At 42.9% G+C, this 23,289-nt stretch overlaps 2 protein-coding genes across 2 annotated transcripts; one reads left to right on the top strand and one right to left on the bottom strand.

The window, feature by feature from the left end:
• Positions 1 to 332: 332 nt before the first annotated feature.
• On the bottom strand, positions 333 to 6,594 carry LOC119395634 (BEN domain-containing protein 5). The gene is made up of 7 exons (XM_037662617.2): positions 6,326 to 6,594; positions 5,154 to 5,263; positions 4,751 to 5,066; positions 2,405 to 2,541; positions 2,100 to 2,238; positions 1,731 to 1,805; positions 333 to 1,588 (listed from the first exon to the last, which is right to left on the bottom strand). Exons 1-7 carry the CDS (start codon positions 6,510 to 6,512, stop codon positions 1,464 to 1,466), a joined length of 1,089 nt encoding a protein of 362 aa, XP_037518545.2. The 5' UTR covers positions 6,513 to 6,594; the 3' UTR covers positions 333 to 1,463.
• A 305-nt stretch (positions 6,595 to 6,899) lies between these two features.
• Positions 6,900 to 10,219, top strand: LOC119397117 (uncharacterized). The gene is made up of 6 exons (XM_037664558.1): positions 6,900 to 7,082; positions 7,890 to 8,039; positions 8,098 to 8,247; positions 8,525 to 8,593; positions 9,790 to 10,130; positions 10,204 to 10,219. The coding sequence occupies exons 1-6, from the start codon at positions 6,975 to 6,977 to the stop codon at positions 10,217 to 10,219; spliced, it is 834 nt and encodes a 277-aa protein (XP_037520486.1). The 5' UTR covers positions 6,900 to 6,974.
• The last annotated feature ends 13,070 nt before the right edge of the window (positions 10,220 to 23,289 follow it).

Genomic DNA, 23,289 nt, shown 5'->3' with positions numbered 1-23,289 from the left:
CTTGTTTTACGATAATTTATTACTTTAAAAGCATTGTAAAAGTTATAATGACTAGCAAAAAATCAGGTACTCCTTATTCTTCAACTTGCACCTTGCCACACTTAGGAATTTCCTGTGTCCTTTTCCCTGAAAGTGTTGAAAAATACATAAGTGCATGAAAGTTACAAGTTCACGTCACTAATGTTACATATACACAGGATGCAACGATATTGTGGTGCTGCCCTTGAAGCACACTATGAATGTATCTGTGTTCTTGGCTGTAACAGATGGTGGAGAGACTTGCTGCAAAAAAAAAAAAGAAAAAAAAGCTATTCCTACACACTTCCACACAAAGTATGTAAATTATGTTGTAGTTACACCATAATAAACGAACAAGTTCTCTGTGGCTATAATGGAGTGATAGAAGTGGCTTTTGAAGCAGGAAAAACAACCTGCATAGGCAGCTCAACCACTGCACGCCAATGTTCACACGCAACTATTAGTGGCTCAAAGGCTGAAAATTAGCTTGGTTTGGTCACTCGGGCGACATACCCACAGTCGGTTTTGAAACAAATATAGCTAATTCAGCCTTCAGTTGACGTGCAGGTTGCACAAATTGTGCGAGCCTAGGCACAGATGTAGAACAATGAACATGAACAGCAGCCGTTTCACATATTATATATCGGAATTTCTTTATGCAATTAGTCTAGCACTTCCACATTAGATGGGCTCATTGTACAGACGTCCTCTATAAGCAAGGAACCCCATGAGCTCGAAATAACAATAAACGAATGTCAGGTGACAGTGGTATCACGCTCTTGCAAAGCAGGGTAACGGTGAAAGTGAAAGCTGACGCTAGACTCGCACTGTGGCATGGAGCAGCATAAAGTACCATGCTGCCGATAACTTTGACTGCACTTTCCCGCATTGTGAAGTCTAGGTGTCCGCACACATGAAGTGAGAACAAAACAACGCTGTTCAAAGCGGAAAACACCAGAAATCGTGGTTAAAAGCAACGCGTTGAACCGTCCACTTCCCTTCACCAGAGCAACGTGAATCACGCGATCCAACCCTGCACGTCATAACGACTGCAGTGCCCACGTCTCTAGTGGAGGACCTCGCACCCAATATATCTGTGTTTGACTGTATATTCTGTACGAGTTTCGTGCACACTGTAACATTTCTTTTTCCTGCTCAGCCTACATTTGAGGTAACATTTTTGTTTTTTCTGGCTTCAAACATTAGGGGGTCAGCCTAGAATCTGGGCTGGCTCAGATTTGAGTAAACAGTGTTAACTTGATGTGCTGCAAGCTCAAGACTAGCTTTCTCCACATGATACTTTGCATAGATGTAAGCAAATGCACTGGCATGGCATTTAGTCAGTATGATGCTTTAAACACTTTCTTTACCAGGCTGCATGTCATTTAAAAACTACATACAAAGAACCTCCCTGAAATTAGTCAAAACACATTTATAACAGCACCTCACCGTTTTGCCAGCCTCTCAAGGTCTGCCAGCTTCTCAACCACGAAATGGTTCAGCTGCTTGAGTGCAGCAGGCATAAGGGTTTCGGGAATCCCCTGGCGCTGCAGTCTCCGTCTGTAACAGTCTAAAACAAAAAGTTCACAAGGCCTCACTAACTGGTACGAAGAAACAATTTTTAAACAAAAATAGTCTATAAGACTACGGTCTGAAGCAGAATGACCAAAGACAGTTTGCACCAAAACATCATAAAAAGCATGAACACTTACCACGCATCACTTCCACTTTCCAAGGTGTCAGTGGAGCCTTTGCAGGCCGATCGGGAAATCGTGGACACCGCTTCCCTGTAAGACACAAATGAACGGTGATTAACTATAACACAATCTTTCTCTCTGTCTAGTCTTTCTATCTTGTAATGTCTTTATTCCCCTCACTTCTCTTGCATGCTTCACATGCTCCACTTCGTCAAGCGAAGTTTTCATTTAACACTTGCACCTGCTGTACTCGTAGTGGGGCTTGCCCAATTCCTTTGACGCATACCCACCTGAGGATTTTTGTTCACGGTGGACAGATTACAGCTGGCTTAAACAGCTCCGCTGTTAAGAAAGTACAAGGAATTCTATAGAACAGAAACACACCTTGCAAAGAGCGGTTTTTCAGCTGGTCCTTGGGCCAAATTCCCAGGAGGAGGTCCTTAACGAAAAGGGAATCCTTTTGATGGCCCTGAATGTGGTGCCATGCGCTAGAATTTATTTGAAGGCCACCGCCAATGTCCACCTGCATCAGGAAACGTATTGCAGCAAAAAAAAAAAAAATCATTTTAACAACCATTTAAAAAAGCAGCATTTGCTGTTTAGGCAAGCACAAGGAAAATTTCACTTATGATGACAACTGTACGTAATACTAAAAATTGCTGAAGCTGCCCTTCAGATGTGGACGTTACCATGGCATTCTCTTTTCTTGCGTAATCATCCTGTGGCGGTGTTTTCTCCCTAGGAATCACGTCCATGCTGTCAATATCCACTTCCCTCGTCGAGTGGTCTGGTCCGCTCTTAGTGGAGCACGAAGCTCTACTGTAGCCTGCATCATCAACACGAAGCATGGCTCATTACAAACAGCAGAACTCGGTCACTTTAAGATGACAGCATAGTCAGGAATCAATATTTAAAGCAAATGAGTTTCAATATAAAGGCTCACATCCAAAATATCGCTACATCCAAGAAAGAAATTGTACCAAAGGCAAGTACTGTACTGTACTGACACAAGAGTTTTTAATTTTTTGTTTTGTTTTTGTAACTAACAATTTGAGAACACACCTCATATTAAATGTGGAACCAAGCTACAAATATAACGGCACTTACTTATTTTTCTTTTTTCAAAGCAGCTTCACAGAGCACTCTAAGTGACAATGGCAACGTGTTGGGTCTGTGCAATGTTTTGCACATGCAACCACTGCCTGGTAAAACATGATGAAGAAAACACAGTACAAATGATCTGCTTAAAACTAAGGCAATAAACTGTCCAAAGAAATTGGAAACCCATAATCAGTGGTGTCTTGCAGTGATGGGAAAGCTGCTACAATTGCTCCAAGCTGCTACATTTCATTAAAGCTGCTACATCTATGCTACAAATGAGCACCATTGCTCCAACCTGCTACATTTCGTGAAAGCTGCTACATCCATGCTACAAATGAGCAGAACTGCTCCAAAGCTGCTACGCATAGCCTCCGAGATTACCTGGCAATGCGCTGCTTTATCTCGGAGGCCACCGTCAAGGGGATTTTTCAGCAACACCAGGTGGCAGATAGGCTGCCGCCTCTCGTGCCATTCGTAGGCAGAGCCAATCCAATACAATCCAATGCGTGGGCACGTGGCTGTAGTTGTGCGTAGGCTTGTCACTGTGTAGTGTCGGTCATAGAGTTTCCTAAAATGACCTAGAGGGAACTCTGGCACTGCGATCTTTCAGCCACCATGGGAATGATGGGTAGTACACGGATTTGCCTAGTCTTCGTGCTTGTGGGCTTCGAACGCACTTGTGGCTTTGTTTATTGCTATGTTTTGGTTTTCTTTCGGATAAAAGAATGTATCGTTGTGACCTTCGTGACCAGATTTGAATCGGTGAGCCTAAAGAAGTTAAAGTGGTGAAGTGAAACTGCTGATTTTTGCTGAACTTCGTTTTGCGACAAAGCAGATGCAGGCGACGCGGAGCCAAGCGGAGCCTAAAGAACGAAGTTTAGACAAATCCGTGTACTACCCATGATTCCCATGCTGGCTGAAGTGCGATGCATTGCAGCTCCCATAGACACTAGCGCCAGAGTTCCCTCTAGTAAGTATTGTAGGAAACACTATGGTGTCGCTACCTGGTGGCACTGTCGTTTGAGCTGAGTGCAGTTGCGGCTCATTCCCAGTTTTCGCTGCGTGCCGCAGCCTCGCAGTCGTACCGGCGAGGCTGTCTTTGTGTCAACCAGTCTTCATATATTTGTGATCCTAGGCTTTGTTTAAAGCTTGCGTTAGTTGCGCCGTCATTGAACTCATGCGCACACTGTATTTAATACTTCATTTTATTGTATAATAAAACCATTAAAACGCCATCTGACCTGTTTTTTTTTTTTCGTTTTCGCAACCTGCTACAAAACTGAGGGCAGCTGCTACAAATCATCATTTTTCCTGCTACAAAACCTGATACAAAACACTTTTGGCCATTCCCATCACTGTGTCTTGGCATAAATGAGCATTTAATTATTGGGTGACAAGTTCTTTCATGCTCTGCCGACTTGAAAAGCCTTTTGTGGTCCTATGCAAGATCGTCACCACTGGTTGGAAGAAAAGCTCTCCAACATTGTATGGCGAGCTCATGTTATAACTGTAATACCTTTTTATATAATTTTCTTACAATTCTACGAAGGCAAACTCTCCCCTTATTTTATAAATGTGTAAACATGGTATGCACAAACATCTCCCCTTGTTTAATTTTATGATTTGAAATTGTAAGGAAGTTTTAATTTGAAAGAAGCCTATAATTTAAACAAAATAATCTAGGTAGAGGCAATGCTTACACCACTGGCGCAGCCAGGGGGAGGGCCAGGGGGTGTTCAAAGCCCCGCCCCAACATTTCAGTTTGGCAATATAGGCACACATACAAATGCATGCATGAACGTACATAAAGTATAGTTGAGTCCCCCCCCCCCTCCAAAAAAAAATTGCTGGCTATGCTACTGGCATACAAATTACAAATAAGTCCATGTAGCAGCCACAGAAGCCATAAAACTACAGAAAGCTGAATTCCATACCTGTGCCTTCATCTATGGCTGTCAGCATTTTTTCCTGCAGCCTCATGTTCAGCTGCCTCAGCTTCATGGCCTCCTGCTCCAACTCTTCGTTTTTGTTTCGCAGTTCCTCAATTTTTTTGCACTTTCTTTCCACAAGGCCTTCAAGTCTCTGTACCTTGTACTTCAGCTCAGTGACTAGGCCACCCCTATCGTCATATGTTGGCCTCTTTTTCTGCTTCTTTAAAGCAGCTTCTTCCCTTTGCTGGATGTCGTCAGTTTTTTTTTTTAACATGTCCAATAGCTCCTGCTTTGGGCCAGAGGGCTTTTTTGCAGGACGCTGCACACAAAACCAAAAAACGTATTATGAGGCTGTTTAAAGTCATACAATGCATAAGCAAGGATACAGCACTACGTAAACAAGTACCTCTGGCTCGACATCATCGTCTTCATCTTCGCCGTCAGGCGAATATGCCATTCTTTCAAATCTAAGCCTCTGCCGGCCTCTTCCCTCCGCCTCCAGGTCTTCTTCTGATTCTGGAAAATATTAAAGGAATACACATTGAAAAATCTTAAAAGAAAACAATTTCATTATGAGCCATGGATGTGCGACTAGGCTGCACTGCAAGTACAAAAGGAAACACAGAACAGTGGCAACAGATTTAGTGGGAAAGAATATTATGCTGAGTGTATGCTTAAATAAGCCTTCCATTTATATGAAAGGATCCTTAGAATTTTCAGTAGTCCTTGCATCAATCATAAAAAGTGCATGCTCTACATGCAATAAGCCTCAAACAGAAGCAGGGAGAATAAATATATTTGTGCGTAGTATCACAGCAACCATGAAACATTTTCATGTGCTCATTAACTGTCTTTGTGTATATGCATATTGTGTTAAGAGGGAACAAATACACTTCATATATATATATATGCTTAAATCCAGATTTTCTTTTCGTTTTTCTTTTTCATTTGGGAAGGGGGGGGGGGACCTCACTGGTGGGCATATTAATCAATATCATGACTACTGCATGAACACTCGCGATCAATAATTATTTTATTTGACCTACGTAACAGTGCTCTAAGGGCATGAAGTCAGCTGCGAGGGACTCGAGTTCGCCACGTGCGGCACGTGGCGAACACGTGCCGTACGCTGGAAGCTGCGCAGACAAACGTCAAAAGTGAGGGAGGAGAGGGGTATGATCTGGATCAGTGCATACATTTCAAGGGCAATTATCGAGTTGTGCTGTACTGCATGGAATTATAGCACGACTCGGAAAATGGAAAGAAAGGCGATCCCTTAAACATGCATCTCGCCTAGCAACAAGTTTTATTGAAGAAGAGATTGGGCGCAAAAGACAGTTGAGCATGTATGGTAATTTACTATTATACTACACTAGCTTCTTTAGGTGTATTTGGAAATTACGGAAGTTGCAAGAATATATTTAAATTACGCTCATTTCAAGACAAAAGTATGTGTCATTGTTCAGACCGACCGCACGCATCGGATAGCGTCCACAACGATAGGCATATGCGCACCGCGGAACACAAGAAATGCACTTGACAAGGCAAAATAAATGTGTGCTCAAACGAACAGCTTACCTCCCAGAGCTAGAATCCGAGCCCGGTAAAAGTCCGAGGTCCCGTCCGGATCGGTCCATTTCACCGAATAAAAGAACTTCGATTTGAAATCCTTCGCGTTCTCGGGATGGAAGTTTTCTATGTCTCGAATGTCCACAACCGCAAGTTTTCGATCATCCTCATACCGCACTTTTGCGTGCGTGATCATTCTTGCGCTACTGTACACACGTGAAAGAGAAAAAGGTAACGCAGCCGACAGATCCAGGATCGTAGTACAACTTCTAGAACACTGCGATCGTAGGCAAATCTAGCATGTCTGCAGCGACATGTGCGCGATGCACGCAGGTGCACGTGCGGAATGTTAAAAGTTCACGAGCCGCGTGCTCGTACTTGACAGATGCATGTTTGCATGTAAAATCATCGTGCTGCCTGACGCATGTGACCTGTATATTAATATGTCTAATTTATTTAGTTTTTTATGAGTATATAGTGGTTTACCGGGTATACAGGTATTACTAATAAATGAAATACTGAAATACGAAACTGGACACCTTTCGTCATGCTGAACCAGCAGTGCCAGCCAGGTTGTGTTATTCGCTGAGCAACAATCTGAGGATCATCTACACGTGCAACAACAAATCGCCTGTTGGAGCATGTTAATGCGATCATAATGGATCAACTTCCAAAGAGAAAGAAAAGAGGCCCATATAAACGATACATCAACCATGGATCGGACTTCGTGCTACCGAGAAGTACTAAGAGGGCTTGCCAACACAATGTAAGTTTACCTTCCTTTTTGTTCTATCGCCTTCAATACGCATGCGCTTGTGTTCAAAGACTCACAGAGGACTGCATGTTTTGGTTCGCATAGCTAAAAAGCCTAGCGTATTAACAACGGCTTGTGCGGGCGAACAACCTGCGTTTGTCTGCACATGTAGTTGTCGAAGGTCAACGTAAATATCAGCGGCAGATATCGCTCGGCGGTCATACCGAACTACGCTGTAACATACTGTTTAGTGAACAATGAAGACTTGTATTTCTGCGAAATTTCAGTACAAATAAAGCGGTTGTGAACGGCAGCCGTTATTTAAGCAGATCACTGCAACTAAGTTAAACATAGACTTAACAATGTTCAGCACATCAGCAGAAAATCTGTACTTGTGCATTGAAAGCACTTGTCGCTGTTCAGTACATTGCATCTGTTAGAACATTTAAAGCGGACAACGTTTATGTATGAATTCACAGCTTGCGTGAAATTGTTACGATGTTCTCAGGAGTTTTGCAACTATACTGCCTACAGGCTAGTTATATTTCACAGTAGTGCATAATTCAACTATTTTGTCCGCTTTGGATGTATTATTAGGTGTAGTTTGCAAAATTGTGATATCTCTTTTCATTGCTGAGGTAGAGTCATTGCGTTCGTTTTTTGTTTTTTTTTTCAACAAAAAGTAAACCCAATTAGAACTGAAGCTGTCATTCTCAAAAACAAAAAGCGTCCTCTATTATGATATATTTAAATAGCAGCTCTCAAAGTAAAGCGTCCTCTTAAGGCATGCACATGTCTAAGATCCTTTTTTGCATTCAGGAAGTGCCTACGGACACAACCTCATCTGATGATGAAGCAGTCTCCAACAATGCAGCGCCCGGACTAAGCCAAGCAGCAGGTCAAGCTTCAGTCTTGTCAGATATAAACAGCGTACTTCAAACTGATACGTTGAGTAGTCAGGATGAACAGGTGAGGTAGTATGTTTCAAATGTTAAGTGTATTTTATTAATAAACTGTTTTGTCACAGGAAACTTCAAACGACGCTTGTGGTGCAGCGGCCTCCAGCATGGCATCTGCTGCGGTCAGTCGCAATACTTCAGAACTGCAAGCAACCAATGATGGGCCACAGCATGCCATCCCGATGATTTCCCACGACACATTGCTAAATGATGAAGAGGTACACACACATACCTATATTTATATGTGTATGTATATGTATGACCAAACTGTTTACACCAAAGGGGTTGTTCGGACTAGTGAGTAATCTGCAATGGCATCACACAGACATGGCAGCACTTGTGCCTGTTGTGTCTCCATGTGTGGTGTCGTTGTAGATCTTGCACTAAAAAATCGAACAAGGCTTTGCCACAAATTAGGGTGGTGCTGATCTCTGTCTAGTTCCCTTTTCTCTTGGTTTCATTGTTTTTGTCTTTCTTTTTTTTATTTTTTTGCAGCTTTCCATGTCTGATGATGATGGTTCAGAGCAACATGATCCTGGAGAGCTGGCTTCAGAAGATGACATGGTAGGTCCATCAGAAATTGCAAAATTTACACAAACATGGTTGACGTCATTAACTGTTAGGGGCCCAGTTAACATGTTTGGGCATTGCAAATACTGAAGCTCAGTGTAGCTAACACATTTATTTTTGCTAGATATTAAATGTCTGCCGTAAAATCCCACCAGTGCTTTTGAGAACAAGCACTAAGTAATGTAATCAAAATTGTACAAGGCACGAGAACTTCCTGAAAGGTACTGCATCTCTTATTACTTGCTTTAGGACATAGGGGCTGCTTGGTTATAGCAGTGTAGCCTCTGGTTGCTGATTGCAGAGTGTATTTGCAGGCTATTTTTAATTTTCAGAAACCTCATTCACATTGCCTCTTAACCGATTTCAAATTTTTGAATCGCATGCTGCAAAAATTTTTAGAATCAGTTGAGTAAGTGCGGAGTTGAAGTTATTTGTCGTATGCTTCAAGCGCTTTCTCTCTCCTTTCGTGCCAGCAAGCACACTGAAAGCTACGGAGGGAGGGGAATGACAGGGGGCAAAAAGATGCGACCCTTCGTCAGCATGGCTCATGATCTTGAGCACCTTCTTGTTTTTCTTCGAACACGCGGCTTAATTTCAGCATGATCGCGAGTGCGCTTGGGGGTACGTGGCAGCATCCCGCAGCGGCCACAGTAACTATGCAGCAAATCAGCCAATCGCTGTGGATGTGGGTATATGGTGCAAAAATTTGGGTATATGGCATCAGTTGTAGAGAGAAGGGGGATCAATTTCTAGCTGACTGAGAATTAATTGTAAATTCTAGACCATGTGCCGCACTATAATGTTTGTCTCGGTAGCCTGGACTACTGATCGGCAGCATTTTCTGATTATACTAAAATAAGCGTTGCAGGGCCCCTTTAAAGCTGAAAACTAAGCACAGCAACTGTTTTCCATTTAGAATAAACGCTTTAGCACAAGTTTACTGCTTCATGCTTGTCAAATTTTCTTTAGTAACATATTGATTTGGTTGGTCCATACAGTAGGTTACAAAATCATTTATTTAATATTACCTGCTTAGTGTTCAGTTAAGACATGCCTAATAGCTCTGGCTATCTGGCTCCTTTTGGGGTCTTAATTTATTGTCCTGCTTTATAGTCTAACTTCGACCGTAAATGTTGATGGCTGGGCACCTGCTCCATTTTTAGTGACTATTTCTTTTCTCCTTTCCGCAGCAAATGCCTAACAGTCCCACAGCGCCTGGTCATGGTGGCAAGTCGCTTTTTGGAGAGTTATTTACCGATGTTGTGACTGAAAGAGTGGTTCTGTCTAGAGGCGATATTCTCCTCATGGTGCTGAAGCACGCTGTCAAAAATAATTCATCATTTGCAGGGCTGACCAGCATCTTAGACCTTATCAACAGAATTTTCGAACGACCAATATTGCCTCATTCACGTTACCAGCTCTCCAAACTTTTGAGCAAAACAGGCACAACAATGACATATTATTGTTTTTGCCCCAAATGCTTCACACGCATAGAAAATGCTGAAACAAATGCCTCTTTTCACTGCACAAAGTGCGGACACAAAACTAGTGTTTCTAGTTTATCTGATATGCCTTTTTTTGTGACTCTTGATGTGGAATCGCAGTTGCAAAGATTGTTGAAAGACTGTACACTTCTTGACTTAACAAAGCCACTTAACCATGATGGCTCATTGGGTGATCTGTATGATGGCGAAATGTACCGCAATTTTGCAGCTGCAACACAGCAGTGTGGTCCCAGAATCAGCTTCACATTAAATGCTGATGGCACACCGCTTTTCAAGTCAAGTGGCACGTCCATTTGGCCTATTCAGCTAATTGTAAATGAGGTTCCGGCTGAGCAGAGGATGTCAAAACTTGTGCTTGCAGCATTGTGGTTCTGGAAGGAGAAGCCACACATGGAGCTTTTTCAGAGCACATTTGTTAAGCAAATGAGCCAGCTTAGCGAAAGTGGCTTTGTCTTGGAGCAAAAGGGGCAACTTCAGACATTTAAAGCTTATTGCATTTGTTGTGCGGTTGACTCGGTTGCCAGGGCACCTATGCAAGGTGTCACTCAATTTAATGGTTATTTTGGGTGTAACTGGTGTTTACAGAAAGGTGAACGAGCTGGTGGTTCAACAAAGTACCCTGTTCAGCCAGTTAACCCCACTGAGCGTACAGAGAGCCAGATGGTTGAAGACATGACAACTGCAGTTAGGCAAGGAGTGACCGTTCATGGTGTAAAAACGGCATCTCCATTGATCAGCCTGCCTTATTTTCACATTGTAGCAGGATTTGTTCCTGATTACATGCATTGTATTTTACTTGGAGTAGGACGACAATTCTTAGATTTATGGTTTGAGTCTTCTGGTTGTGCTTACTCTCTAAGCCGCAAGCAACACACAATCGATGAGAGGCTTATGGCTATCAGGCCACCAAAGGATGTGAAAAGATTGCCAAGACCAACGAAGGAGCGGAAATGGTGGAAGGCGAAAGAGCTGGAAAATTGGATATTGTACTACAGCATTCCAGTACTTGATGGCATTCTTGACAGAAGATACCTTCAGCACTGGGCATGCATGGTTGAAGCTTTGCATATTATGCTGCAGTGCAGTATAGAAACTTCTGAGCTGACTAGAGCTGAGAAACTCTTGTTAGAATTTCATGTGCGTTCAGAAATGCATTTTGGAAAAGCTTTTATGACGTATAATATGCACCAGTTGACGCATATTGTAAAGAGTATTCGTGACTGGGGACCCCTGTGGGCACACTCTGCGTTTCCATTTGAATCGGGAAATGGGAGCCTCAAGGAAGCTATCAAAGCTGCAAATGGGATTCCCCATCAGCTGTGCAGAGTTCTGCAAATTGAAAATACTGTGATGGAACTGCAGGATCTGGCTGTCAGCCCTAGCGTGGTGCAGTACTGCAATTCTTTTGATGCCAAAGTCACACACAAAAGCAAAAGCAGCAGTGATGGCACCCGTTTCTTTGGAAGTGGTATTCCTATTCCACCAGCCTGTTCATTGCCTGAGCAAGAAATCCCACCACCTTCTGTACAGTACAGAAGAATGATGGTAAATGGTTCAATCCTGACAGACTGCTCATACGCGTCAAAGAAGAAGACTAATAGTTCAGTTATTCAACTCTTGGATGGGTCATTTGCCATTATTGAAAAGATCATTTTGAGTGGTGATAACACATCCATATGTGTCCGGAAACTTCGGTGCCGACCAGTAAATTATGACTTGGTGACTGTAAACCATGTGCAAAAAGTGCTATTCAAAGAGTCGCCGGCAGTAATTATTCAGCCTCTAGAAATAAGAAGTGTTAGTGTATTAATCAATTTGGAAAATGTTTCATACGTATGTGCACCTCCCAGCACCCTTTCTCTGTAGTCTTCTTGTTCGACAGTTCTATGTTCCCTAGATGCTCCTGACACAGGTCTGATAGTAGAATGGCCTAGAAAGTATGCACATAATTTTAAATAAGTAAACAAATGCAAAAATTAAACCGTAACCCGACTGAGCAGCACTCCTTCGTGTGCACTGGGTGGGAGGGCGTGTGAAACATGCAGTCAGTCCTGTACGGAGGACAAAAAAAATTACACCATCTCCCGCTAAAGGGGACCATGAGGCGATGCGAAGCCAGAGCACTTGCATGATCGCGTTCCGTTGGCATTCATTGGGCATGTTACCGACCTTGGATCGTTATTAACGTTGTAGGCGAAGGTGAAACGGTTAACGAATGTCATTATTGAGCACCGTCTAGTACTTGAGGTATGCACTTTGCTTTGATGAGGATGGCTTTGTGGTCGCTGAAGTGAACCGTGAGGGGATCTTGGTGCAGTGGGTGGATCTTGAAATTGGTGAAGACATGATCAATGCATGTGCCATGAATGGTAGTTCGCTGCCCTTCGCTTCTCAGCTTTGTCTTGAGTGGACGCAATTGGGCTGATGCTGACGCGTGCTTGCGTCAGCCCACTCACTGATGGGACTGTTGCTTCCATCATGCTTCATCGGAAGCACCAATGGAGTCAAGCGGAGTCAACCAAAGCAAGCGCTGCGCTGAACACGCGCTGCGCTCTAACCGCTTAGAGGAGGAGAGTAGCGCATGCACCGTGAAAGCAGAAGCGCAAGCAGGTGCTGGTAGAGAAGTGGAGAGAGTAACGCGCAGCTGTCGGAGAGAGGGAAGGAGGAGAGGTGCGCATGCATAGTGTGAGTGCAGACTACCACGGCGCGTGCGGATCACCACGCCACGTTACATACCCCTGAGCAAGAGATGCGTCGCATTTAAATGGTGAAGAGCTGGCAGATGCTGCCGATTTATGGGCCTTCAGTGTCTGTGTGTCGATATCTTAGGACTTATGTCTTTGGAACTGTCAGGATAAGCAGATGCAATTTCGATTAATTCAACATCCATAAATCACCATTTGCATTTGACCCGCCGCCACATGAGTCAGTTGTTTGAGAATGCTGGTAATCCAAAGCAGCACATCTCGCTGCAACATGAAAATCAAGGGTAGCCCCAACCACTGATTTTAGCGAGCTATTTTAGGTGTTTTAGCCCTTTTTGAGGAAGCAGTTGATATAATCACTAAGAGATTATGGAACACTGCTTTCCTCATTCGCTCATTTTCTTTGGAAGAGTGCTGGTGATAGTGCAAAGCAACAACTGGTGCATTTGTTCATCACATAAGGAGGTACAGTGACTGCTCATTGTTCTCTTGATATATAATGAAAGCCATGCCTTTGTGGCATCCAAAAATGCGAAATACCAGCAGTACAAGCTGGGTTTTGTGCACGTGAGCACTATTGCAGCTCTAATCACACTGGTGTGACCGTACATTGAAACTTGCATTACTTGGAAAATCATCGCGAACATGACATCTCACAAGATGGAAGACACAGTATGAGCACAGTCTAACAATTGAAGTTTATTGAAACAAAAACGAACGCATGTAAAACAAAAACCATGCATGTGCAGGAACTTCCGGTCACGTGAAAGAAATTTCTAACCAGCAAACTTCATGGGGATCCATTGACCTCTTAAAATTGCAAAGTTGCCTAGATGCAAACACCTCGTGCCCAGTGTGTACTTGTGCAGTGCGTATCAATCATTCAGTCTTGTCAGAGTGGCATATGTCATTCAAGTTGCTGTGCCTTGTGAAATTTTATGTGCACTGTAAATTTGTCATTTAATTTCAAATGCAGCTATGTATAAATTTTGTGCATTTGTGTATGATTTTTTACATATGTACATATATTGCATGCATGTTATTTTTGTGTTTTGTTTGTGTGTCCTTATGCCTGGACTTGCTGTATTTTTGCCCATTTTAATAAACATATTGCTGTGGAACGCCATGAACTTCTCTGAAATGCTTGGTTGTCTTCTGTTATGCAAACAGCAGTAAGATTATGCTGCTGTGCTTTCATTAATTTCAAGAACACTACTGTGCAGAAAGAGGTTGCGTAGTGTATCTATTAAAATATGTCCAGACTAATCTCAAATGCTTGCACTGCTGCCATTAGTGGCATGCATTTCTCATACATTTTTCAGGAGTTGAGTCCTCTTCCAGTGAACCTGCTTCATTTTGCACTAGGAAATGGTATTTCTTCTAAATTTCGAAATATATGTTAAATGCGAGTCATTTTAGTGAACCAAAGGCACTTTGACTGTTTCTATCTATCTAGCCGCTTACGTCTGTGTTCTCGTGGTTGTCTCTTGGTATATATCAAAATCGGCACAGGAGCACTTCAATGTATGATGAACACAATCTGCAGGCCATGACTTAACGCGACTTCCCTGTGGCATGCATCATGAAATCCTTTCCACCAGTCGTGTGGCACATACCCATGGTATGCGGTTAAGTGCTATAAGTGGTTCATAGTCTATATCATCCCAGACTTTGGAAATCTTAACGAACAGCGTGAATGAGCCCGTTTCATTGATAGGTGAATTATCCAGATGGCATCGAAGAACAAAAATCATGGCTCTAGCCGGAATCAAACACTGGCATTCTGCATGGCAGTTTCCACAGAGTCGCTGCTTCAAACTGCTTTGGAAAAATACCCAGTACAATCCTTCTGTCAGGACAAATCTAATTGTGGTTGCAGAGTTGCCTATCCTATTTATTATATCACTGTGATTAATTTTACATATGTGCACTTATAACTGCTAGCTATATTCAAGCGTTGCACTTGTCTGTAGATATGCACATCATTGCTCCATAGTGTGCACTTCGTGGCGATGAAACTGACATGTAAGTTGCAATGTGAGCACCAAAGTTATGTCGGGCCATAAGCTACCCTTCAGGCGCCAGTGTACTCGACATGCCTGGTAAGTCCACGATATGCGCAGAGCTACTAATTCACACAAAGACATCGATCCACCTCATAACGCTTAAGGCTCAAAGCAGAAAATCCGGCATTGGCTGACGCATGCTTACTGCTTCACACGACTAATTCCCACAATGCGTGGGACCTGCCAGATTTTTACACTCCATTTGCACTACACCCTTTGTGCACTAACAGGAATCGTTAATCTCATATCCATGTGAGTGAGCATTGCTATGTCTACACAAAATACTCAAGAAAATAAATAATTAAAACAAGCGATGAGGCTTGCTTGTAGCAATGGGCCTATTTTCGTCCAGGCATTTGCTCTGCAGGAGACTGAAGGTACAGCTTCTACGAGCACAGCTGTAGGTCACACAAACCAGCAGAGCTAGCCGCATTTTTAATTGCACCATATTCAAAACGCTGTTAATGCTATTACTGTCCCACTGTTTTAAGTTAGGATGTACCTTATAATAAATACCACAAATCTAGAAAAAAAAGTAGCTTGTAAGGAACATAAATGGCCTAAAACTGCAACTTGGGGCACAGCCTGATGAAGGTTTCAATTCAGAATGTGCATACATGGCACAATTGAATGGAATAGATAAAAATTATTATGACGACTCATTGAGCCTGGAATTCTGCCCCGACCTATAGCGATTTAAGTTGCCATTTTAATAACAAATGCCAAGTTTTATATATATCAAACAATTTTAATCGGAAGAAAAACGTCCAATAGGTCTACCCAATTGGAGTTGTACAACCAATTGGACCAACAAGCATTCCAATTGGGAGGCCAATTGGAATGCTCTGTTCCAATTGTTTTCCAATTGGAATGTGTGCAACCAATTGGACCAACAAGCATTCCAATTGGGAGACCAAATGGCAAAAAGTGGACCAACTGGAATGACCAATTGGAACTGTGAGGTCCAATTGGTCTTTCCTATTGGAGTGCGGCATTCCAGTTGGTTTCCAATTAATCCCATTTGGGACCAATTGCTAGAAACTGGTATGACCAATTGGACCCATTAACTTTTTTTGACTGGGTACAGGCTTGAGACATGCGCAGATTGTTTGCAAATGAATTTTAAAGATTGTCTGCAAACGCCCTCCTGGCTTCCCACAATTATTGGCAACATTGCGTCTGTGACGTCAGTGTTGGCAAGGCGGTGGAAGTGACGCAGCCGAGGGCACCGCTAACTTCGGCGCTTAGGCCGCTACAGCGAGCGTCTGCTGTGCACAAGGCGACAGACAGCGTTGGTTTGGCCGGCGCTTCGCTGGTCGTCCCGGCTGTCACAGTTTTCATACTCCGCGCCGGCGTGACCGGCATGCCTTGCACGACTTCCGGTTCGTTCGTAACAACGTCTACGTCATGCGTAGACAGTACACTCGGTCGGGTTTCGGTTTCGGTGTTGCGCTTTCTTGCTTATTTAAAATTATTCTCCAATTTGCCGAGTATTTCTGCTATCGGGCCCGTAACAGGAGCGTCTCAGGAACATAAAAGCACCATTACTTTGACATGGCCAAAAAATCGCCGGAGTTGGCCTTTAAGGTTAAAAAGCACATATAGTTGTGATGAATTAGCAGTGCAGTCTACACTGAGCCATAGGGGTATGTTATATGTTGTGCTTACTGGTTTGCGTGTACCGCTAGCTATCTCCTTAATATTGGCATAAAGGGAAAGTAAAAATATGCACGTTCACCTGCTTTTTTAAGGTGCAAGCCTTTATGTCTCATGTGGAGGCTGCACCGACAAAATGGCGGCAGAAAACACGGTACAAAAATATGGCACAGATAGAGAAAATAATGGTACTAGAAAAAAACAAAAACTGGCAAACTCAAAATGTCCTGAAGTAGAACTGCTGCAACCAAAGCCGTGTCTGAGAACACAAGGTGCCCAACCAAATGGGGACAGTCGGGGTGGCTGGCGACGTGTCGTATGATGCGCCGTCGCTCCTAACTCATTTCTTGTTCACTTGGTATGAACAAAAATTGGCATAGAAAGGTAAGAATGTATGACTGATTGAATGTTAACTTTTACAGCCTATGCCAAATTACATTCGCTATGATTTTGGAATCCCTAGGTAAAACACATCCACACGAATTCTTTGCTTATTATGCAGTAAAAGGAATTGATGCTGAGAAGTGGTGCATGCACCACGTTTAAAAGGCATTTCGCACATGCACTCTGTCATGGCAGAACTTGGCGCAAATAACACCAGAAGCTGTCGGCCACTGTTTGCAACATGTGTTGTGTATAAGACTCCATCGGCAACAAATATGATAAAAAATATTTCATCGCCTTTTCCCTGTTGCCATTGCATGATTAGACACTCTGAATTGTAAGCTGAATTGTAAGCTTTCCATTGCAATAAAAAAACAAGTACGTTATAATTTGGTTGCCTGTCCATTTAAGGTATAGATAAGAACTCCTAGAAATTTTAAAAACAGAAATACAGCATCTCTAGGAAGTAATTAGGCCCTTCGAATCCACAGAACTCTTAAGAAAGGGTAAGTGGCCATTGTATAGCTGGTAAAATCACTTTCCTAGAGCGAAGTAGCCAGCTGCACTACATAAGCTCTCATGTTGAGTGCTTATAATCTACCAGCAGGGATGAAATTTGTCATACTTTTACACAAGCTTTCTGTTTATTTTGGTGTATTTAACATTTTGAAGCATTCGTAAGATATTAACAAAATATTCAGTTTTACACATAATGCTTATTGAATCGAATACGACAGTATTCAATTTGATGTGTTATATCATTGAATATTTGCACACCCATAGAATATTTGCAGTGTCGGAATTTTCCTGGTGCGTATAATTCTCCATGTTGGCTTTACTTGTTTCCTAGAGAAAGCTTTTGTTCCATGATTTGGAATAGAAGAGCGAAAACTCGTCGATGTGCTACATCGACAAGCTTTCACTCTTTTATTTCAAAACATGTTTCACCAACTAGCCCAACAGTTCACGCTTCTGTGCCATGATCATAAAACTATTTTAACCAAGCCTTCATAGAGAGTGTTGTACTACATTTGCTTATTGCAAAGCAACTGTATGGTTCACATATATTCATGTTCGACAAGCACAGTTGTGTAGCTAGGTGAATAATATAATGACCCATCTGGCCTATGACCAATGGGAGGGTGGAAGAGGGGGGGGGGGGAGTTCTTAGGAGTGTACTTACAGGCTGTTAAGAGTGGACAGGCAAATCTGTCTTATTGTTGCATGAGTGGCAGAGCATGTCAGTTGAGAATAAATATGAGGTAAGGATTCGAGGCACGGGTGGTGAGAGAATGGCATGTGAACTGTTGGAAGCATTTCATGATGGGGAAGGAGTGATGTGTGTATTAGTGATCCATCTGTTGAAACTCGGAAAGGCAGAAAAGTTTCTTGAGCATTCTCTTGTGATGGTTGTTAATGTTAAATGGCTGTGACGTTGCACCTTGCCCTACTGCGCATGTGTCTGTTCCCTTACATATTTGCTGGCAAAGCCACAAATAAAGATAGATGGAAGTTAACACATATCCTGTGTTTCTTGTGAGTGGTCACTTCTGCATTTTATTACCTCCCTGAAGATATGCACGTACATCTTGCCGAGTTATAAGCTTTGTTGAACTATTTATTGTATGTGGCATCGTTGACACAAGATGACAACAGGGCATATGCTAAAGCTCCTGTAAGATCACAGGCCGAAGGTAACAAGCAGCTTACCTTTGTTAGCACAAAAAGCGCTGACATTTAGGATATCACTGTTCGCATATGTTGTAAGTGCTTCAGTGGAGTCTTGTGAGATTAAAATGTGGTGCTCCCACAAAGATTTCTTTCTTTTTGTACTGTCACCAACCTGGAAAACTATGTAGACGATAGGTAAAAGAGATCAGGGTTAGGCAGAATGATGTGATGCCTGACACTGCAAATGAATGCAAGAGTACTTAATTACCATTGTATTGCAAGTGGAATATTATATTCAATATGAACCTCAGCTTGCTTTGCCATGGTGTTCCTGTGGTTGTACACCTTCTTACCACCGTGGCAGGATTGCGAGAACTAACGTCTCTGTCAAAATCTTGTGCAGGTGTGTGACACAAGCAGTCACTGTTTACAACTTCAAGGTACCTCTTACCACATGTGGCAGTATTGCCAGAACCAACGTCTGTGTCAAATTCTTGTGCAAGTGTGCAAGGGACAAAACAGAAGTGTTCACTGTTTACATCTTTAAAGTCCTAAACAAGCACACCAGACCATGAATGTACAGTGTCTGACAGCTCCAGTGGAATACACATCACGATGGCTGGAGCCATCCCTGTGTGGCACCAGCTAGCCTGTGACAAGCTGCATACTTTTGCTTGCGATAACTGTGTGGGAACAAAAAAGGGACTCCGCACAAGGAAAGGCTTTTAGGCAATCTTAACGGCTTGCGGTGAGGGAATTCTGAAAAGGTCTGATGTGCCATCTTGCAATAAAGAAGCAACTTTTATACCTAGTCTGTCTTGTGTTAGTAGGAGTCTGATAAACGTAGACAGTACAAGTTCGTGGCTAGGGTAGGATGATGGTGAGGAGATGCCCTCTTGAAACGTTAACCGGCACCCCCCTCCCATCCCCTTCTTGGTGCACCGGAAGCTTTGCCCTATAGGTATTAGTTCCTTCAGTGGGTGCTCCTGAACGGCTTGTGATTGAGCTTGCTCTTACTACCTGCTTTACCCAAGTACCAATTCTGGTGTTGGATTTTTCTTGCTCCGTAGCAATTTTGAATAGAAAAAGAGGCTTCAAACATTACGCAAACAAACAGAGCGTTACATGATTACCATGGATATTCTGCACACAGACCTCCCCTATACAATTCACTAAAGAGTCCCAAATCATATGCCTGATTAAAGTGTAAGAAAGCATGTAGTTTCTTGATGTTATTTTTTTTAAACAGTACAATAACTTTGCAAAAACCAGAGTGTCATCAGTGGTGCTTGATATACAGTGCATGAAGCCAGTGAATATAAACTGCAATGATGCCACCAGAAGCATTAGCAAAAGTAAATTCACCCTCATATAAACCTCATTCTGCATTAGGACTGTCCAGGCATTATTAACAAAGTATATTCAATAATTTCATTACTTCTAATTGCCCCATTTGCATAATCCTATCTCATCCATACCATGCTGTGAATCCAATAATTATTGACCTACGAGGGGTATTACTAAAGTTGCCAGCTCATTTAAGGTACCTGCTAGCCCCAGTGCTAACCTCATTAAATTGGAGGCTTTAATAAGTACTGCGTTGTGTTAATTCCTTCAAGAAATTTTTAGCATCCCCTTCATAGCTATTTTTTAAAGATTTGATGATGCATCTCCCCATCTGATGACAGGCACTTGCCTAATTACCACCCCATCTTTCCAACAAGCAGCCCCTGTAAGATGCTTCAACGCATGCTATCATCGCAGGTCACCATAAGTTTCCTGAAACCACCTTGCTTTTAGTTCTGGCACCGCATGGCTTTCGTAAATCATTTTCTTGCAAAGCGCAACTTGCTTCCTTGACAAACTGCACCTATAATTTTTTACCATTCTTCAATAGCTATTTTTCTTGATTACTCGAAAGAACGCAATAATGTGAACCATAAGCTACTACTTTTCAGAGAAAATTAATGAAATATAGATGATCATCTCCTATACCTAGCCTGAGTATATACTTCGTTAATAATCATTTACATTTTGGAGCATATATATGTGATGGCACGAAATCTGGAGTACCACTGGAGTCTGTCATAGGCATTTCGCACTTTTTTAAAGGTGTCATGCAACAATTTTGAATTAATCCTGCAATAAATTAGAAGAATTACTGCCTTGCCAATCGCTTGTCACATTTTTTTTTCACAGAGTAAATTGATAAGGGCTCATTACAGAGGCTGGAGTTGGTGGTGATGCTGTCCGCCGCATCACCACTAATGAGACAGAGGACGGCGCGTGTATAATTAAGGCCCACACGCGCGCGCGCGTACTATGTGTGCTTCACCGCAATATACTCTGTGCACTTCACCGCATGACACAACTGTGTTGCGGCAATGTTGACTTTTAGAAAGACGTTTAGGTGTCGGGAATGTAAGCTAGACAATGCTCCTAACAATAAGATTTCTATTTTATTTCCGTTTTTATTTGTACACAACTACCTAAAGAGGCACTGCTTATAAAACCGATTGTCATAATCGGCGACAGCATATATGTTAAGCCACTCGACAATAACGCCGGGTGAACGCCGGTTCATATCCCGTCGCTTCCAGCTTGCGCATTCCATATCTGTCACGCGCAGTTACTCAAGACGAAGCTTAAATAAACGTGTTGGTCCAAGTAATTCGCCCAAATGACAGTCCAAGTGATAGCGATCGATCCTCGATCACGCAACACACGCACTTCTACCACACATCCACGCACGCCACAACACTAGTTGTGCATCAAAGAGACATTCACAAATCGCATAACACATGGCCTTTATTTCATGCTCGTACACCTCGTTATCATTGCTTATAGATTTGGCGGCCAACATTTCGGGAGATTGGCGTTACCTGCTAAGCACGGCGGAGAAGCTCCCTCCGCTCATAAGCGTCCACTGAACACGGTGATATCGTAGAACTGGCAGAACTAACAAAACGGCAACGACATGCAGATGAATCGCTTTCTACAACACTCTTACACAATGCGACCACGGGCAGAGGCGGTTCTCGCTAGTGCACACAGCTCACTGTCAAAATCTACACCAACAACCAGCACGGAGAACAAACTACCATAGAGTTTCTCACAGTTAGTGGGAAACTCTATGGTTACCGTACCAACCGTACCCCGTAAACCGCCTAAAAAGTATTTCTAGCCCAGCGATTCAGCGATTCTGCCGCCACCTACTTATACACTTCAAGCCAAGTCAAGCCGGTTTTAAGCGGCTATATGGGTGCGCCGAACGCTTTTGCCACATTTTGTCTCGTATGCCCAGGGCGACCGAACGCCGGCCTCTACGGCGGCTACCGTATCGGCGCGCCGGATCAGATGCGTCACTGCGTTGTATTGACGAACAGAGATTCCGGATTTTTTAATACGCAGCAAAGATGTTACACGTGTTACGCGTCCTCAATGCCGACATGTTTTGTGCCGGGCTGTACAGCGGCAATAGGACAAACAAATGACCCTGCCAGACAAATCATAAATTAATGAACGATTGTGCTGTAGAAGTGCTGCTTGCTGGGTCAGTTCATACTAAACTTCAGAAAACACGCGAAAACAGATGCAAACATTAAGTTAGGGCAAATATGGTGTTTTATCTTTTTTTCTTTGTACTTTGCTGAGAGCATGGTGCATGTGTGTTGCTGTTTTGGTTGTTTCAGGCCATTGTGGTTTTAAGTTTAGCGTGGTGTTGTGATTCCTTCCTTCGTGTGTGCGTCTTTTTTCGCTGGTTTTCGAAAGAATCAATAATGAGCAATTCATGAAAGCCGGGATAGAAATGCCTCAGTTTTCCTGAAAATCTTCACAGTAATGCTTTAAAGAGAATAAGAGTGCACGAAAGTTTCAAAAGTATTTTAATAAATGATTAAATTATACGCAACATTCGGCGCTTAAGTGCGAATTACGTCATGTGAGCCGAGGACAGAATCGATATGTTAAGGCCATTCTAGATCTCAGGTGGTCGCGGCCGTTTGGAATTATATCCGTGAAAATACGGCGTCGCTATATAGGCCTCTCCCAGGAGTACGCTCGTGATCACAAAATGCTTGCTGCTGTACAGTTTTCGTCGCCGTTATTTTACACATACACACACTGCTGCTATCCGAGTGCACGCTTCATATATCAGTTACAGACAGTTTGCTGAATAATGTGAACGAAGTGGTGCGACACCTTGAGCAGCAGAATTGCAGGGACTTTAGCGGTATACCTTTCTTATACCAGCGAAGGCTTCGTGCAGTTCGATGTATTTATCATCCAACGCTGGACAGCTTCTGCGCGCTCCGGGCATCTGTGGTGGGGCTATGCGTAGTACGTACCTTCTTTGTATATAAACGCTTATGCATGCATGTTATTCACTGGTATACATGCTAAAACGCTACTCACGTGTCCTTTATTTTGTGTAAACATCGATGCAGTCGCAATAAAATAATTTATTGCAGCAAGTTTGTGTGATCAGCGTTGTCATTTCGCTCAGCCTGTATGCGGCAGCACTACCCTACTAAAGTTGCTAAAGTAGGTATGTAAGATACTTGTGAGTACCTAATGAGTAAGTGACTGCTGTGTACATTATGGATACGAGAGAAATTCAGGGAGGGTGGAGAGGGGGCTGCCCGAGCGAGCGGGGTCAACGGCGACGCAGAAGCAGACGACGATGGCATCGTCTGCTATGCGGA

This window comes from Rhipicephalus sanguineus, chromosome 6, assembly GCF_013339695.2.
Source record: "Rhipicephalus sanguineus isolate Rsan-2018 chromosome 6, BIME_Rsan_1.4, whole genome shotgun sequence".
In the NCBI taxonomy this organism is placed as follows: Eukaryota; Metazoa; Arthropoda; class Arachnida; order Ixodida; family Ixodidae; genus Rhipicephalus; species Rhipicephalus sanguineus.
The sequence above is the reverse complement of the archived record's forward strand: the minus strand, read 5'-3'. Positions and strand labels throughout refer to the sequence as shown.

Coding starts and splice junctions, on each gene's coding strand:
- LOC119395634 (XM_037662617.2), bottom strand. CDS start 6,512: ATGATCACGCACGCAAAAGTGCGGTATGAGGATGATCGAAAACTTGCG. Junction 5,264..6,325: donor TCGGATTCTAGCTCTGGGAG/GTAAGCTGTTCG, acceptor AATATTTTCCAG/AATCAGAAGAAGACCTGGAG. Junction 2,239..2,404: donor CAAGAAAAGAGAATGCCATG/GTAACGTCCACA, acceptor TTCCTGATGCAG/GTGGACATTGGCGGTGGCCT.
- LOC119397117 (XM_037664558.1), top strand. CDS start 6,975: ATGGATCAACTTCCAAAGAGAAAGAAAAGAGGCCCATATAAACGATAC. Junction 8,040..8,097: donor TGAGTAGTCAGGATGAACAG/GTGAGGTAGTAT, acceptor GTTTTGTCACAG/GAAACTTCAAACGACGCTTG. Junction 8,594..9,789: donor TGGCTTCAGAAGATGACATG/GTAGGTCCATCA, acceptor TCCTTTCCGCAG/CAAATGCCTAACAGTCCCAC.